At 40.0% G+C, this 15,762-nt stretch overlaps 2 gene segments (V, D, J or C); both read right to left on the bottom strand.

The window, feature by feature from the left end:
- Positions 1-482: 482 nt before the first annotated feature.
- On the bottom strand, positions 483-3,809 carry LOC109255806 (T cell receptor alpha variable 13-1-like). The segment is given in 2 exon segments: positions 483-1,913; positions 2,076-3,809. Coding segments are annotated over 2 exon segments (387 nt in total).
- Positions 3,810-6,917: 3,108 nt separating this feature from the next.
- On the bottom strand, positions 6,918-7,767 carry LOC109255704 (T cell receptor alpha variable 22-like). The segment is given in 2 exon segments: positions 6,918-7,376; positions 7,564-7,767. Coding segments are annotated over 2 exon segments (489 nt in total).
- Between the last annotated feature and the right edge of the window lie 7,995 nt (positions 7,768-15,762).

The raw sequence follows: 15,762 nt of genomic DNA, 5'->3' as shown, positions 1-15,762 counted from the left end.
TCTATTTTCAACACTAAAAGAATTCCCTTTTTAAATTTTTTTTTAATGTTTATTTATTTTTTATATAACACAAGGGGAGGAAGAGTAGAGAGATATGGAGACACAGAATCCGAAGCAGGCTCCAGGCTCTGAGCTGTCAGCACAGAGCCCAACTCAGGGCTCAAACCCACAGACCATGAGATCATGACCTGAGCTGAAGTTGGTCGCCCAACCAACAGAGCCACCCAGGCACCCCACTAAAAGAATTACCTTTTAAAAACGCTGCACAAGTAATGCTTAACTCAGTCAAAATATGAAGCTAAGATAGGGAAATTTGTAGCAAGCTATCTCTACAATAAATGTTAATCTAAATGCCTTCTGCAATCCACGAAGAATACTTAGGTGAGGTGCATGATAAATATATATAATAATTTTGCCCACATATCCCAGGAATAAAGATTCCAATCATAAGGAACAATAAAAATTAAATGTCTAGGAGTAAGTTTCTTTACCTTAAAACAATGGAGCTTTATTGAAAAACACATAGATAAACAGAAGGAAATACTATGTTCTTCAATAACCAAATACAGACTTTTAGGAGTTTATTTTTCACAAGTCAACTTATAAATTTAATTTACTCACAAGCTTAAATAAAAATTCTAAATATATAGCAGAATTCACCTTTTCCTTCTTCCATTAATAAACATCTATTGATGATCAACTATGTAAAAAAAAGTTTGTTCTGTATAATAATGATTGAAAGATACAACTTTCCCTTCTAAATTATATGATTGTAGATGTGAAAAAATACTAACAAAGTTTTGAAAAGAGTCTTAATTCTCAATTCAAATTCTTGACAAATCACTTCTGCTTTTAATTTTCCTCAAATATACATAACATACATACCATCACTGGGCTCTCAAGAAAATCCTAACTCACATTTTCTCAAGAAGAAAATATTCAGAACACACAGAAAGGATTGCCACATATTGCCAGAAAGACAGAAGAGGAAAAAAATTAAAAATATTACTGTGACTTGTGAAAATCTCTCACGGAGCTATTAAAAATCAGGTGTTAGAGGAGAATGCTCAATTCAGGATATAACATTGAATGGAAAAAATCAGAATCCAAGTTACATTAGAATTTAAGAAGAGAGTAAATGAAACATTGATAATAAATTAGCTGGGTACACAATTATCAATTTCACACTTTGCTTTTTACATATTTTCTATATTTAGCACACAATGTTTTATAACAGAACAAAAGCAACATCTGCAGTACTGGAAAGATAAGAGTTGAAAGCTAATGCATGACAGGAATGTGACAATTTACCAAGAAGTTGTTTGTATGACAGGAGTCTGAACAGCAAATGTAAATCAGCTTTAAACCTGAATTGCAAAATAAAACCTTACTAACTCCCTTCAAAAATCCAATAAGCAGCAATGATTCAACAAAATGTTCTAACCCTGTCTGGGTCATCTCGATCCCAGTTGTCTTAAGTTATGCTTTAATGTCTAACACATTAGCTTCCGCCTGCAGACAAACAATAGCACAAACGATCTACTTGAAGTTCTGTGTCAAAGGACAGGGACTGCCCAGTCACAGGTTTGGGTGCAGGCAGCAGGTGTCTGGGACGCAATGTGCACTTGCTGCACAGAAGTAGACAGCTGAGTCTGCAGGCTGGGCGGCTGCGATGTGCAGGGACAGATGCTTGGCCGTCTTATTCAGTAAAACAGTGAGTCTTTGGTCTTCTTTTTTGGCCACACTTGAACGAATGTCTATAATGAGCTGGGGACCTTTTCCAAGTTCTTGCTTATACCAAGGGAAGTAGACTGAGGCACTGTCTGAGTAACTACAGGTGATAACAGAGGTGTTTCCCTCCTGGACACTCAGGGTGGAAGGACTCTGCTCCACATTCTCTCCTCGGCTGAGCCCTGTGCAGAAAGAAAAGGTCAGAGAAAGGAGAGCAGTTCCCGCGTTATTACGCTTCAGAATTCCCCTTTTCTCCACTACCTGGAGGCAACCTGAGTAAAGCCAGTCTTGACTTCTCAAGACTATCCACTAATTACTCTGTTTCTCATAAACACTCAACTCACAGTGCAGTGGCAGCCACAAGAGCGTGATGAAAGCCCCCTCGGATGTCCTCATGGTTCCTCCCAATTACAATTACAATCACTTTCAGAATTGCCAACTCCAGCCAGCACAGCTACTTCTAGTACCGGCCCGCCCTTCTTTCCTGCATCAGTCAGAGTGGTTTCCCACGTGTCCACCAGCCAATAAGAAGACGACTGTGCTTCTGCCAGACCTGCTCATGCAGATGCTCTACCATGGACCCTCCGCCTGGTCTGCGGCAGCTCAGGTGCACCCTCCTGTGGTCACGTCTGTACTGAACTCACTGGGGAAAACCTTCTTCCCCTACACCGAGCCTCTGAGGGACTCAGACGCATAATGGCAGCAATACGTCAAACAAATTACATCCTAGACCAGAGACTAGATGCACAGGAAGAATGTAAACATTAAGATTTATACCTCTGCACACTACTGAGTCACTGTTAAGTTCAAAAGAGTAGATCCTGTTGCTGTTTATTCAATGATGGGCCTCATGTACATGTTTGAAACGAGGAAGGAATCATGATTCACTGTCTTAAACAAAGAACATAGAAAACCTTCCCTTTCTGCCAAATCTACCAGCCCCATTTGTCTGTTATGGAGAAAAACTCTTCCTAAAAGGAACATGTAAGCCAAAGAATAAGTATCTCAAATGCCTCTTATCTCAGACTCTGCTCTTCTGAGCTGGTCTTGCCTGTGACCTGGCAATTTCCAGAGAAGTGACATTACCAGCAGTCAAAATGCGGAATCTTTGTCAGTTAATATGACTGTCATAAAAATGTCAATGATAAAGGAGCAGGGGGACAAGTCCATGAGTTAGGAAACATTTTGACTTGGTTATTTGTGATGGGAAATCTGACATGCTCTCAGAAATCTATTCCTATTGCTACAAGGATTTTATACTGCGAAGTATTGGGGGAAAGAATGGAAATTCTCACAATATATCGGGTTTCAGATCCAAAATATGTCGCCATTTATACTATAGATGCTTTTATTGTCTGATATCAAAACGGTGCCAGGTCCAAAATGTAGTAAGTGACTCAAATCCTTAGTAGAGGTTCCTCTAACGTGTAAGCCAACTCTCCTAGCGTAGATTTCTGCTGCCTTGGCCAGTCCTCAGATTCCATACTTTGCCATTTTTCTCCCAAACTCCACTACAATGTTCCAAAGACACTGATAAAGTTCTTTAGTCCTGTAGATTTCCAGAATTATCCCTTTCTGGCAAAAATCCTTTCTCATCTACTTTAATAGTTTGATATTCTCCAATTACAATGTAATGAAGACAATCTAGGGAAGCCTAAATATTGCCATGGCTGCCCAGGGGAGTAGTACAAGTAGACTACTCATCATGAGAACGGATCCTAGGGAAATCAAGACTGCCTCACCTACATTAAGTGGAAGCCCTTTTCCTAAGGATTGTACTCACTACTCCTCTGAAATTAGGCAGAAAAAAAAAATCCTGAATCACATTTCACACCTTTAAAAATTTAGGGACAACTCTGATGAAGAATCAAAATCAACATATGAACTTGTCTGTAAATATAAATTGTGTGTTTTTACATATGTAAATTTTCTCCATTCTAAGATTCTTCCTCATTTTACTCATCCATCCTCCTCCATAGGATAGAATTCCCAAAACCTTCTTTGGGTGAATTTCTCTCTTCTTGGAGACATATACTTTAAGTCAATATTTTCCCTTTTGAGTTATGTTATCCAGAACTGAACGTTACAGTATTGTTGCGACCGGCGCGACAAACACCGAGGTCAGGGTCCTGAGGGTAGGGGAATGCAAGAAAAAAGAGAGAAGAGAAAGTTTGGGAACAGGAGTGTCCCCTGGGCTGATGGCCCAAGTGACGGCTTTATTGTTGGTGTACACAATCTTTTATATCCAGACTCTTATGGGTCAGGCCATTCTAAGAATAAACAGGTTTCACATAATCGCTTCCAACCAAAACATTTAGTTCTGTGTTTCTTGTGCATTTTCTAGACGGGTCACAACAAGACCTTGTTGATAAGATTGCTAGCAAAACACAATTCCCATGTTTGTTTCTATCTGACTCGGGGTAGAAAAAGGGAGGTAGCATTACTGCCAACACCTGCAGACCACAGGCTTCAGGAATTAACTTTCTCAGCCTTGACAAGGCTTTCGTATGCCCTTGAAAGTGGGGGAATGGGAGGGGGAACCACCGGGTTGGCTAAGTCAACAGGGAACATTGCTCGACCCGGTCTCAGCCTGGCACCGGGGCCTGGCCCCCCACATTGTATGAGTATGCTCTATTTAGCATAATGTCCTATATATGAGCTGTAGCACAAGTATAATCATCTCTTGGGCAAAATTCATAGCCCCGTGATTATTTCATTGAATGTTGCCTGACTCATCATCAAAAAGTGTAGACCTAGCAAGGCTTTTTCTAATACATTCATGGATGGCCAGCTGCATGAGGATGATATTCCCCCGTAGTCTCCCAATGCAGTGATTACATTTCATAACAATGTATTAGTGATGCTCTATATTCACATTTTGCCTTCAAGAGATGTCCACCTGGGATATAAATATATCTGCTATTTTTAGGAAAGTCCTTAGAAATGCATGGAGGTGTTCAGTTGACACAATCATCCTTGGTTTTCAGCTCCAGAAACCAGTGAGGAGTAAGTAAGTTTGCAGGTAGAGTAACAGTGGCTCAGCCTGAGTTCTTTTTCCTGCCTAAAGTGTCAGATATTTACACAAGTTGCAACTCTCCATTCAGGCAATCAAACTGATTGGACCATGGCTCTCCCAGACCCAAACTGCAGAGATATAAGTGGCTGGGCTTGCATTAGACACAATCTCTTTACCCAGCAGGATGGCCCTGCAGCAAGGAGGCAGTGGGGAGAATGCCAAAGAGAAAGTGAGGAAACTCAGTTTCTTTCTCTCCCAGCTCACTGACAACCTAATTGTTCCATAGTACCATCTTGGGTACAGCCTTTGTTTTGTAAATTGAAGTGGACTAAGCCCTTCTAAGGGCTCTTCCAGTTCTAAATTTCTTTTGTACTGTATAACAAAGCAAGTCTTTTGAGGACTGGCTGTGAGCAGTGTGGACTGATGTGAGTGTGAGGAGAAATTGCCTGAATCATGGAACCCCAAGCCCGTTTCCACAACCACATGTGATCTTGTGGGTCTGAGGTTGCTCCTAACCAATCCTAGGGCCTCTTCAGAAGCAGAGACAGAGTCTTCAGGGTAAGATCCTCTTTGGGTTTTCTTTTCTTCTGGGAGACCAAAGATGGTTCAAGGAGGATCCCAATCCTTAGGAAAAAAAATGGAATAAAATGGAACTTTACTCACTCTGTATAAAATTTACCACAGGCAGTGAGATGGGGTTGGCTCCATGGTGGATGAGCTTACTCAAACATATGTAAAGCAACAAATACTTTCTCATACAGCCTGATTGCTTTCTGGCTTCTAGTTCCCTTATTCCAGTTTAACTTGGGTGTTCAAACTTCCCAGGCAGAGCTGGCTATATAATTGGTGGTATGCAATGAAACAGATAATTTGTGGCCCCATGTTTAAAAAGAAAAAAAAATTAAACTATGTAATAAAATATAAAACTGTCTTTAAAAAAGTCAGCCTGAGTGGTTGAGTAGATTAAGCATCCAACTATCAACTTGGGCTCAGGTCATGATTTCACCGTCGAGGGTCAGAGCTTGCCTCAAGCCCCTCATTGGCACCGTGCTGGGCATAGAGCCTGCTTGGGATTCTCTCTCTCTTTCTCCCTCTGTCCCCCCTTTTTCTCTCAAAATAAACAAACTGTAAAAAAATCAAATGTATATTAATATATAAAAATATTAATATAATAAACATATACAAGTTATTAAACATACCAAACCCTAAAAAAAACCAATAATACTTTGGTAGTGTACTATAATAATATTTTTCTAGGTTGCTTTCTCCAAATTAATTATTAGGTTACCAAAATTTATACTTTTAGTAACTTCGTTTCAATCGAAATAATTGAAAACATGTCACTGCTGTTGGTAAATGTAATACTGCAAATGAAATTTTTGATAATTTTTTTTCCAATATATGAAATTTATTGTCAAATTGGTTTCCATACAACACCCAGTGCTCATCCCAAAAGGTGCCCTCCTTAATACCCATCACCCACCCTCCCCTCCCTCCCACCCCCCATCAACCCTCAGTTTCTTCTCAGTTTTTAACAGTCTCTTATGCTTTGGCTCTCTCCCACTCTAACCTCTTGATAATTTTTAATTTTGAGAAGAATATTTCTGTGGTGCAACAGATCTTAAAGACTGTTTCATATCCTATGAGAAAATTAGCATAGGTATCTGATAAATTAATGAAATATAAAGTAAATCTAGCACTGATGTTTCTAGTGGAACAATTTTTATATATATGACTTTACATACCATTCAGTTTCATGTAAATCTGAATTTAATTTTAAATTTAAATTTATACGGAAGCATTTAATTGGTTTTTCTGACATTTTCTGTAACTTTAGGACCATGTTTATGAAACTAAAATTGGCTTCATGATTTCTATACAATTCAGAATGCTTGTCTATGTATTTCATTGTGTCTTAAGTTATAAGAAAAATGAATTTCAAATTAGCTTCTGTGTTAATGAGCGGTTATTGAATCAGTTGACACTTCTCATGAAACTGTTATTCTTTTCCATTGAGGCTCTTATCTTTATCTTAACTTTCTATTTCGAAGCCTACAGATCTTTGCTTTCCCATGTGGCAGCAAGTTCCAAAACCAGAGATTCTAAACATTTTAAGAACTAACATCCCTCCAATATGCTTTAGGCAATATGCACATACACACTTTCATTTTGACATAATTTATTGGCAAGGTTTACCGCCACCAGCTTTGAGCCTGCAAAGCCCCAGATGGTCCCAAGCACGCTGTGCAAATGCGGCTGCACAAGGAAGGCTTCCTGGTGGAGGAGCCTGGGCTGGGAGCCCAGCTGCAGTTTGGGGACAGGCTGCAGAGCAGCAGGGAGCACTGTGCCTGCACCGCACACAGATAGGTGGCTGAGTCTTCCTGCTGGGAGGCCCTGATGTGCAGGCTGCTGTGCCGGTCCTTAGTGTTCACCGTGCAGTTCAACCTCCCATCCTGCTTCATCCCTGAAACTATGTAAAACAGCCGGGTGAGGCCGCCGCCCCCAGGGTTCTGTCGGAACCACTGCACGTTGTTCACCGAGCTGGAAAAATTGCACTTCAGGGTAGAGCTGGCTCCCTCCTGGAGGCTCAGGGCTGCAGGTGTCTGCTCCACGTCCATCCCTCTCACCCCTGCTTGGAAAGACAAAACCAAACACAAAAGAAGTCACTGCAGAGCCACTGAGGCAGTTTTCAAACCCATAGAGTATTCCCGGGAACACCCGCTGAGGGTGTAGACCCTGCAGGAGCTCTGTGCCAGCTCCTCCTCCACTGCGGGCTGTGAACCTCCCCCGCCCCCATCTGGGACGCCCCCACTCACAGCAAACCTGCATCCACAGAAGCCCCAGCAGGGCTCCCCGCTGTCTTTTCATGACTCCTTGTCTGGTCGCTGACGTGCCTTCACCCCTACTCTGAAGAGTGTAGAGTCTTGGGTCCAGAGAAGTTGTGTTGTCAACAGTCACCACGTCCCTCCAGAATCACTGAGCACCAATCACACCTGAACCCTGTCAGTCCCGGGACTGAGACTCCACCCACAGTGGCCCAGGGAGACTGCAGAGTAATCTGTCCAAAACTGTGCTTGCCAACGTTGCAGGGAGGTAGGGACAGTATTTCCAATATATGCACTTATAAGGGCTTTTTTTTTTTTTTTCTTAAAACATGTTATGTGAGAAATTTGTGGGTTAGTGACTGAGGAAGGGTGAATGATATTTCTAGAAGAGTTAGTGTCTCAGTGAGTTACACAGAACCTTGGAAATCATAGAGAAGAGTGACCCCATTTCCCAAATTGCATAGTTAGACGATGTGAGAATTCAGTGATGCGAAAATTCTGACTAAGGAAAACTATCTGATAGCATGCATTCTGTTTTGCAGAAGTAAAAATAATTTTTTGAAATCAGGAGAGTTCTAGAAACCAAGACATATAGTCACCATCTGCACAGAAAATGATTCCAAGGGCGCCTGGGTGGCTTGGTGGTAAACCGTATGACTCTTGATTTTGGGTCAGGTCATGATCTCATGATTCATGTGTTCAAACCCAAGGTGGGCTCTTCACTGAGTGTGGAGCCTGCTTGCTATTCTCTCTCTCCCTCTCTCTAGCCCTCTAATGTTTGCACTCTCCTTCTCTCAAATTAAATAAATAAGCGTTTAATTTTTTTTTATTTCTTCCAACTAAGTATTTAAATTTTTTTTAATGTTTATTTATTTTTGACAGAGAAAGAGAGACAGTGCCTGAGCGGGGGAGGGGTAGAGAGAGAAGGAGACACAGAGCCCGAAGCAGGCTCCAGGCTCTGAGCTGTCAGCACAGAGCCCGGCGAGGGGCTGGAACTCACAAACTGCGAGATCATGACCTGAGCCGAAGTCGGACGCTCAACCGAATGAGCCACCCAGGCGCCCCAATAAATAAGCATTTAAAAAAAGAAGAAGAGGAAAATGATTCCAACCAGAATTTGGCTGGTGAAAAATAGGGTGTCTGCATAATGTCTACCCTGATTTAATTTCCACCTCTCTACCTCTCCCGTGTAACTCTTGGACACCCTGCTCACCCACACAGCTTATTTTGGCCAGGCCACACAGTACTGGTCAGAGTAAATTCTGTCATCCCCCTTTCCTTCTATTTTTGTTCTTTATTTTTTTGTTCTTTTTTTCTTCTTCTCTTCATTCTTTTTCCTCCATTCTCACCCAAGATATATAAAAAGGTAGGAAGGATATCTGGGGTATTGAAATAATTTCTAGGTCCGTGGTTCTGGGGGATTTTATTCATAACAATTTAAAAATTGAAAACACGTCAGGGGATGTTTTCTGTTAAGCTACCTCATGAGTACCCAGAAATGTTTTTATTTACTTACCGTGCTCAGACAATCATTCTCACCGTGGTTGACAGAGAAATAGCCTACAACTTTTTGCAGTTTATATGGAATGGCAACTCTGAAAATCTGAGATGAACCTTACACAAGTATGTTTGTCCATTTCCCCCCACCTTTGCTATCTATAATTTCATTGGCTTACATGTTTTCTGTTCTTTATAATTGTTCAACTCTCTTACTATTGGGGGAAAAAAAAAAATCTTTGTTTCTTTTATAGCCTAGAGTGCCCCCTAGTGGACCAAAACAGTTCACAAAGACCACTTCAGACCAGGCAACTCAGCAGGCACAGGCCCCAGCTCCATTCTTCCATGCTTCCTCATGAAGCAGATGACCAGGAAACAAAGTAACTTCTTAGACTGAATGGGAATTAAAAGTAAACCAATCCTACTTTAAAAAAAATTTTTTTAATGTTTATTTATTTTTGAGAGAGAGAGAGCATGAGCTGGAAGTGGGGAGAGAGAGAGGAAGACAGAATCCGAAGCAGGCTCCAGGTTCTGAGCTGTCAGCCACAGAGTCCCACACCAGGTTCGAACTCACCAACTGTGAGATTATGACCTGAGCCAAAGTCGGCTGCTTAACCGACTGAGCCACCCAGGTGCCCCCAAATCCTACTTTTAAAATGGAATTTCATGGGGCGTCTGGGTGGCTCAGTGGGTTAAGCAGCCGAGTTCAGCTCAGGTCATGATCTCACAGTTAGTGGATTTGAGCCCCATATCAGGCTCTGTGCTGACAGCTCAGAGCCTGGAGCCTGCTTCAGATTCTGTGTCTCCTTCACTCTCTGCCTCTTCTCTGCTCACACTCTGTCTGTCTCTCTCTGTCTGTCTGTCTCTCTCTCTCTCTCTCAAAAATAAATGAACATTAAAAAAATTTAAAAATAATGAAATAAAATAAAATGGAATTTCATGGAAGACAATAACATAAGACAATTTGGCAATTCTCATCTTGTGCTATTTGAGTTGTTCTACCTAGTGCAGAATAAATGCATAAACATTTGCTGAAATTTTACCATAAATGAGGCAATTTACCAGGTGTTAAGAATATGTAAAAGAGATGAGACAGTAGGTTACAGTCTACCAGGAAGGCCATTACACATAAATAGAGTAGAGTCAAAGAGTAGGACCCTAAGAGGAGAATGAACTAAAAGCTTTATTATCACAGAGGAGGGAGAAACACTTGCATGTGGGGTGATTGGACAAAGTTTATGAAGAAGATGATTGTTCTCTTTTTTCTGCCTTTTTGATGAGAAGCATAGAGAAAAACATAAACTTTTATGATAGCTTATTACTTGTTGTTAATTTTAAGAGGAATTCATGAATGCATGAATGAAACATTACATAAAGACTAAAATCCCCTATGACTACAACTCTCAATTTTTACCTTTTCATTATTCACTAATTTGGAGTTGATGATTCCAGGTGTTTTACTGTAGATTTACACACATGTCCCAAATATAAGAATCCATAGAAAATATATAATATAGTTTTATTTACAGGTTTTTAATACAAAATGACACATACTGTGTATACCTTTCTGTAACTTGCTTTATAAACTCAATAATAGGGGTGTGTGGGTGGCTCAGTCAGTTGAGCACCCAACTCTTGATTTCGGCTCATGGGGTCGAGCCCCATTTTGGGCTCCATGCTGAGCTTGGAATCTGCTTAAGACTCTCTCTCTCTCTCTCTCTCTCTTCTCACCATCTGCCCTTCGCCCAGCTTGCTCTCTCTTTAAAAGGGAAGAAAGAAACTAAACTCAGTAATAAATCTTAGGGGTCTTATTATATTAACACACATATATCCTTCTGTTGCATTATTTCCATGTTAGGAATATACCACCATTTATACATCCCTTCCTCTATTGAAGAAGTATTAAGAGATTGATTTTTTTTAATCTATGAAATACACAACAACAATAAACCCTTCTGAGCATTCTTGTATATTCATATGTGCACATGTTTCTCTAGGAGCTGAAATTATGAAAAAGTGAATGAATGTGTCATGAAGCTAGTAGGTGAAAATGACTCCAGGCAGAGGGAAAGTCAGGGATGTTGTGCAGGGGGTTGGTGGTCACACATTTCCTTCTTCCCCATGCGGTTCAAGGGTCAACTATATATCAAAGTGTTAAGATGTGCCACTTACCTTAAAACTTTTTAACACAGACAATAAGATATCATATATTTGTGCCACTTGAATTAAGTTTCAACTCTAAGGAGAGGCAATGACCCTCATCAGGAAAACAAATTGCAGATGGGGGATCAGCTTACATTGTAATGGAAAGCCATGGCACAGGAAACTAAAATTCAGATATCCACATCTTGAGCAATATGTGAAACTTTACTAAATAAGAGAGCATACCATACGTTAGGTTTTTATTGGCAAATTAGGGGTATATTAAATAGCAAAATTAATGTTATGCCTGGGTCTTTTTGTCTAAGTAATCTCTACACCCAACATGGGGCTTGAACTTACAACCCTGAGATCAAGAGTCACATGCTCCACCCACTGAGCCAGCCAGGCACCCCAACATGAGTCTTTAAATAAAGGTATCTAAGATACATGTCTCGGCTAAAATGTTTTAGAGACACACTCTACTCTTGCACCAACAGAATATAAAAATCGAAGGTAGTCTGCACTTTGAAACTTTATGAATGGAATTAAAGATTTCACCCTTAACAGATCTAGTGTCCAGCCAGTGGTGGATACAGATGTGAATAAACAAAGTGTGATATATTCAGATAGTAGGATACTTAGGAAGAGGAAGTAATGAGCGACTGATACACACAAGAGCATGGGTGAATCTTGTTTAATGAAAGAAACAAGGTACAAAAGAGTCCCTACCATATGATTTCCTGGATTTAAAGTTCTAGAACCGTTAAAATAAATCTTGCTCAGGTGAATGGAGTATTGTTTCTTCAGATTGTTTTAATATTCTCTTTGCCTTTCCATCCTATTTAAAAGACAGAAAAAATCAGAAATAAGGATGGATAAGGGAGTTAATGCAAGAATATGACTAGGAATTACCATCTCCAGACACATTCTCATTAGTCAATGAATGATCATTTGTTTTAGTTAATATAACATATTGACAAAGTTGATTAGAATTTGCCTCTGTGCTATAATGAATTTTTGGTCAAATATAGACAAAATGGGAAAAATTGAAATTAAATTCACTGATAACTCAATAGTGATTCATATAATATTTCCAAAATCCCCTTTATATAATCCTTTATCATGGGAAGTTTCTCATATTTATATAATAATCACATAAAACAATAAAGAAGTCGAATCTGCTTTGACGTCTCAGGCAGAGTTGGGGAAGAGAAAATGGGGAATGCTCTCCAGCTGCTTGAGTGTCCTGGTGAATGAACAAAAGTGGCCCATTCAGGAGAGAGAAACTGCACAATAAATTGACTAGGGGAAACCTAAAAGAATTATTAACTACAACGGAATATTGGAGCAAAAAGGGAATGGCTAGTAGGAAGGAAAGAGGACTCCTACAGGAATAGGGGATGTAAAGTGTAGCCACTGCTCAGGGTTACAATATGCAGGAAGAGGTTCCCATCCACTCCAGGGCTGAGACTCAGACCTTGGAGAAGACACACTTGTGGCTCACTGGATGGCAGAGAAGTCACTATGGTGCGGTAACAGTGGACCTTGCTGGAAATCCACCCTTAAGAACTTGCCAGAAAACCATCCTTTGGAATGCTGGGAAAAGATGTTCACAAGGACATATCTTATGGGAGGCACTCTTCTACAAACCCACCTAAAAATGGGGGTGCTAAGGGAAGCTGCTGTCCCCCTGGGTGCTGCTGAACACTGCCCTGCAGGAAGCTGGTGCAGGTGCTGACATGAGCTGGTCACTGGAGACGCCCCCAGGCTGCAGGAGCTTGCCAGAGGGAACACAGACAAGGAGGCAAATCCCTCTCTTCCTGCACTTGCTACTGAAAATTTTAAAGTTGTGCCAACTGGCAAAGAAAATATTTGAAGGGACCAAATCTATTTTTAAGAACAAGCAAAAGATGAATTTGGAGCTGAGAGTTAATAAATCTCCCACCCCTTTGACTACTCAGCTTCTATATGTAAACTTCTACACATATTTGAAACACATGTAACAACAAAACAATTCAATATTTTTACCTCCTTCAGGATACTGCTATCCTTCTTGGCAAGTGAAAAAAACTTCTCACCCTTTCCCCAAAATGAGGAGATGCCTGAATACAATATCATCACCATCTCTGATGATATTAATAACTCTTCAGATTCAGAGCCCCTCTAAAAAATTCTGTTACCTATAAGCTAAAGTGTAAAGTTAATTTCCAAAAGTTGTATATAAAATGAAAATGGGAAAGATAGTAGCAGGAAAGATTTAGCACATACAAGTAAGCATACATATATAACAAGAAAATACAAAATATGCAAAAGTACTCTGACTTTGCCTATACTTCACATGGTGAGCTTTGAATGATGTATAGAATTGTTGAATCCATATGTTGTATATATGAAACTAATATAACATTATATGTTCATTATACTTCACTTTTTAAAAGTACTACAACTTTGGGGCGCCTGGGTGGCTCAGTCTGTTGAGCTTCCGACTTCGGCTCAGGTCACGATCTCAGGGTCTGTGAGTTTGAGCCCTGCGTCGGGCTCTGTGCTGACAGCTCAGAGCCTGGAGCCTGCTTCCAATTCTGTGTCTCCCTCTCTCTCTGCCCCTCCCCCGTTCATGCTCTGTCTCTCTCTGTCTCAAAAATAAATAAACATTAAAAAAATAAATTTAAAACTACTACAACTCTGTTTCTGTAATTGGTCACAAGGCTATAACTGACATCTATTGCTTCCTTAATCAATCTCTACTTTATATTTCCCCTGCCCTCAACCAGTTTTGTTTGGGTAACTATAGTTTTCCATTAAACTTCACCACTGAGCATGAAAGTACTAACAGGCTCCAAACATAGTATTCTTGCTTCCATTGTGTAGATGCAACCCAATATCTTCTTGTTAATCAAGATCAACCACTCCAGCCAATAGATATTTTTCTTTATGATTCAATGACTGAGAAGCTCAAAATATCCAGGAGTTATACTTATCATCCATTGAGTAGAGAGATTTTTTTTTTGTCTCCTGGCAGAAGAATTCTTCCCTAAAGACTAAGATCTCCAAATCCACATAGCATAAAGTTGCCAGTATGGAAATCTCAAAGTCTGATAGTGGGTTATTAGCTGTAATAGTAAGAGAAGCCACTTCCACATCTATGTTTTGATTCCAGGGCCCATGGATTCTGGCTATGTGAAAGACAGTAATGCATAAAGTAACATAAATTTCTCTGATTTGAAGCACATGTTAATTTCTACTAACAAAGTCTCATCAGTCAGGGTGTATCTCCCAACTGGCATTGTAACTCAGTCTTCAGTAAGATATTCTGTCTTTCAATTAGGCCAGCCACTTCTGAGTGGTGAGGTATGGGGTAAGACTGGCTAATTACATGAAAAGTCAGAATTATTAGTTTGATAAAATAACTCAGGATTCCCACATTATTCTTAATATAATTCTTTATTGTAGAAAGTTCCTCATAAAAATCATATGTAACCTGGGGCGCTTGGGTGGCTCAGTCGGTTAAGCATCCAACTTCGGCTCAGGTCATGATCTCATGGCTCATGAGTTCAAGCTCCACATCGGGCTCTGTGCTGACAGCTCAGAGCCTGGAGCCTGCTTCGAATTCTGTGTCTCCCTCCCTTTCTGCCCCACCCCCACTCATGCTCTGTCTCTTTCTCTCAAAAATTAATAAACATAAAAAAATACTTAATCATATAAATAAATAACTAATAATAAAAGCAGAAAGGGAGAGAGAAGGACAGGGTACTTTGATTTTTCAGGTAGAGTTAGGGTTGGGAAGGTGGGGGTATGATCTCCCAACTGCTCAGGGTCCTTGATATAAATCCTATTTTTCTTCAAACTCACTTTGAGTTCGGAATAAAAAACATTAGTAATCTCCTTCTCCTACTAATCTGAATAAAGCTCCCACCACAGTCCCTTTGGGCAATGTACTTGAGCTGACAATAGTGTCACCTGAAAATAGAGGTAGAGAGATTATGGTCCAAAAATAAAAAGGGAAGGAAGGAAGGAGAAGGACATTAAAGGAATACAAATTCCTTATTCCAGATTTTATGTCTCCAACACCAGCGTTTACTTTCCTTGTACCCTTCCAGCAATCACTCAAACACATTTATTACACATAACCATATCACCACATCCTAAAAATTACCGTTGATCTTCTGATGTATCGTTAGTGATGATCTATTTAGTCTCTCTATATTTTGAGGGCTGCTGGGCACTTTTCACACATTATAGAATAAACCAAGAAGCAGCTAGAAAGCTTCCTCTTTATCTTTCTCCCCTTTCTGCAGAGTATTTGTTATCTCTAAGACTTCAAGAACACAAGGGCCATAAAACTTCTTACACAGTTCTTTCCATCCTAACACAAAACAATTTTATACTGGGTTATAAGTTTATACTGGGTCCAGTGACACCTAGTATTCACTGCAATTCTTATCAATATTTCTAGCAGAGTTTGGCATTGTTAAAATTACTACATCATTAATTATAATGTTGTTAACATATAAGATTCAAACTCTAATATTCCAACTATGAAATCAAACAAGA

The sequence above is a fragment of the Panthera pardus genome, unplaced genomic scaffold (genome assembly GCF_024362965.1).
Source record: "Panthera pardus isolate Hobbes unplaced genomic scaffold, ASM2436296v1 HiC_scaffold_24, whole genome shotgun sequence".
In the NCBI taxonomy this organism is placed as follows: domain Eukaryota; kingdom Metazoa; phylum Chordata; class Mammalia; order Carnivora; family Felidae; genus Panthera; species Panthera pardus.
This window is presented reverse-complemented; position numbering and strand designations above follow the sequence as displayed.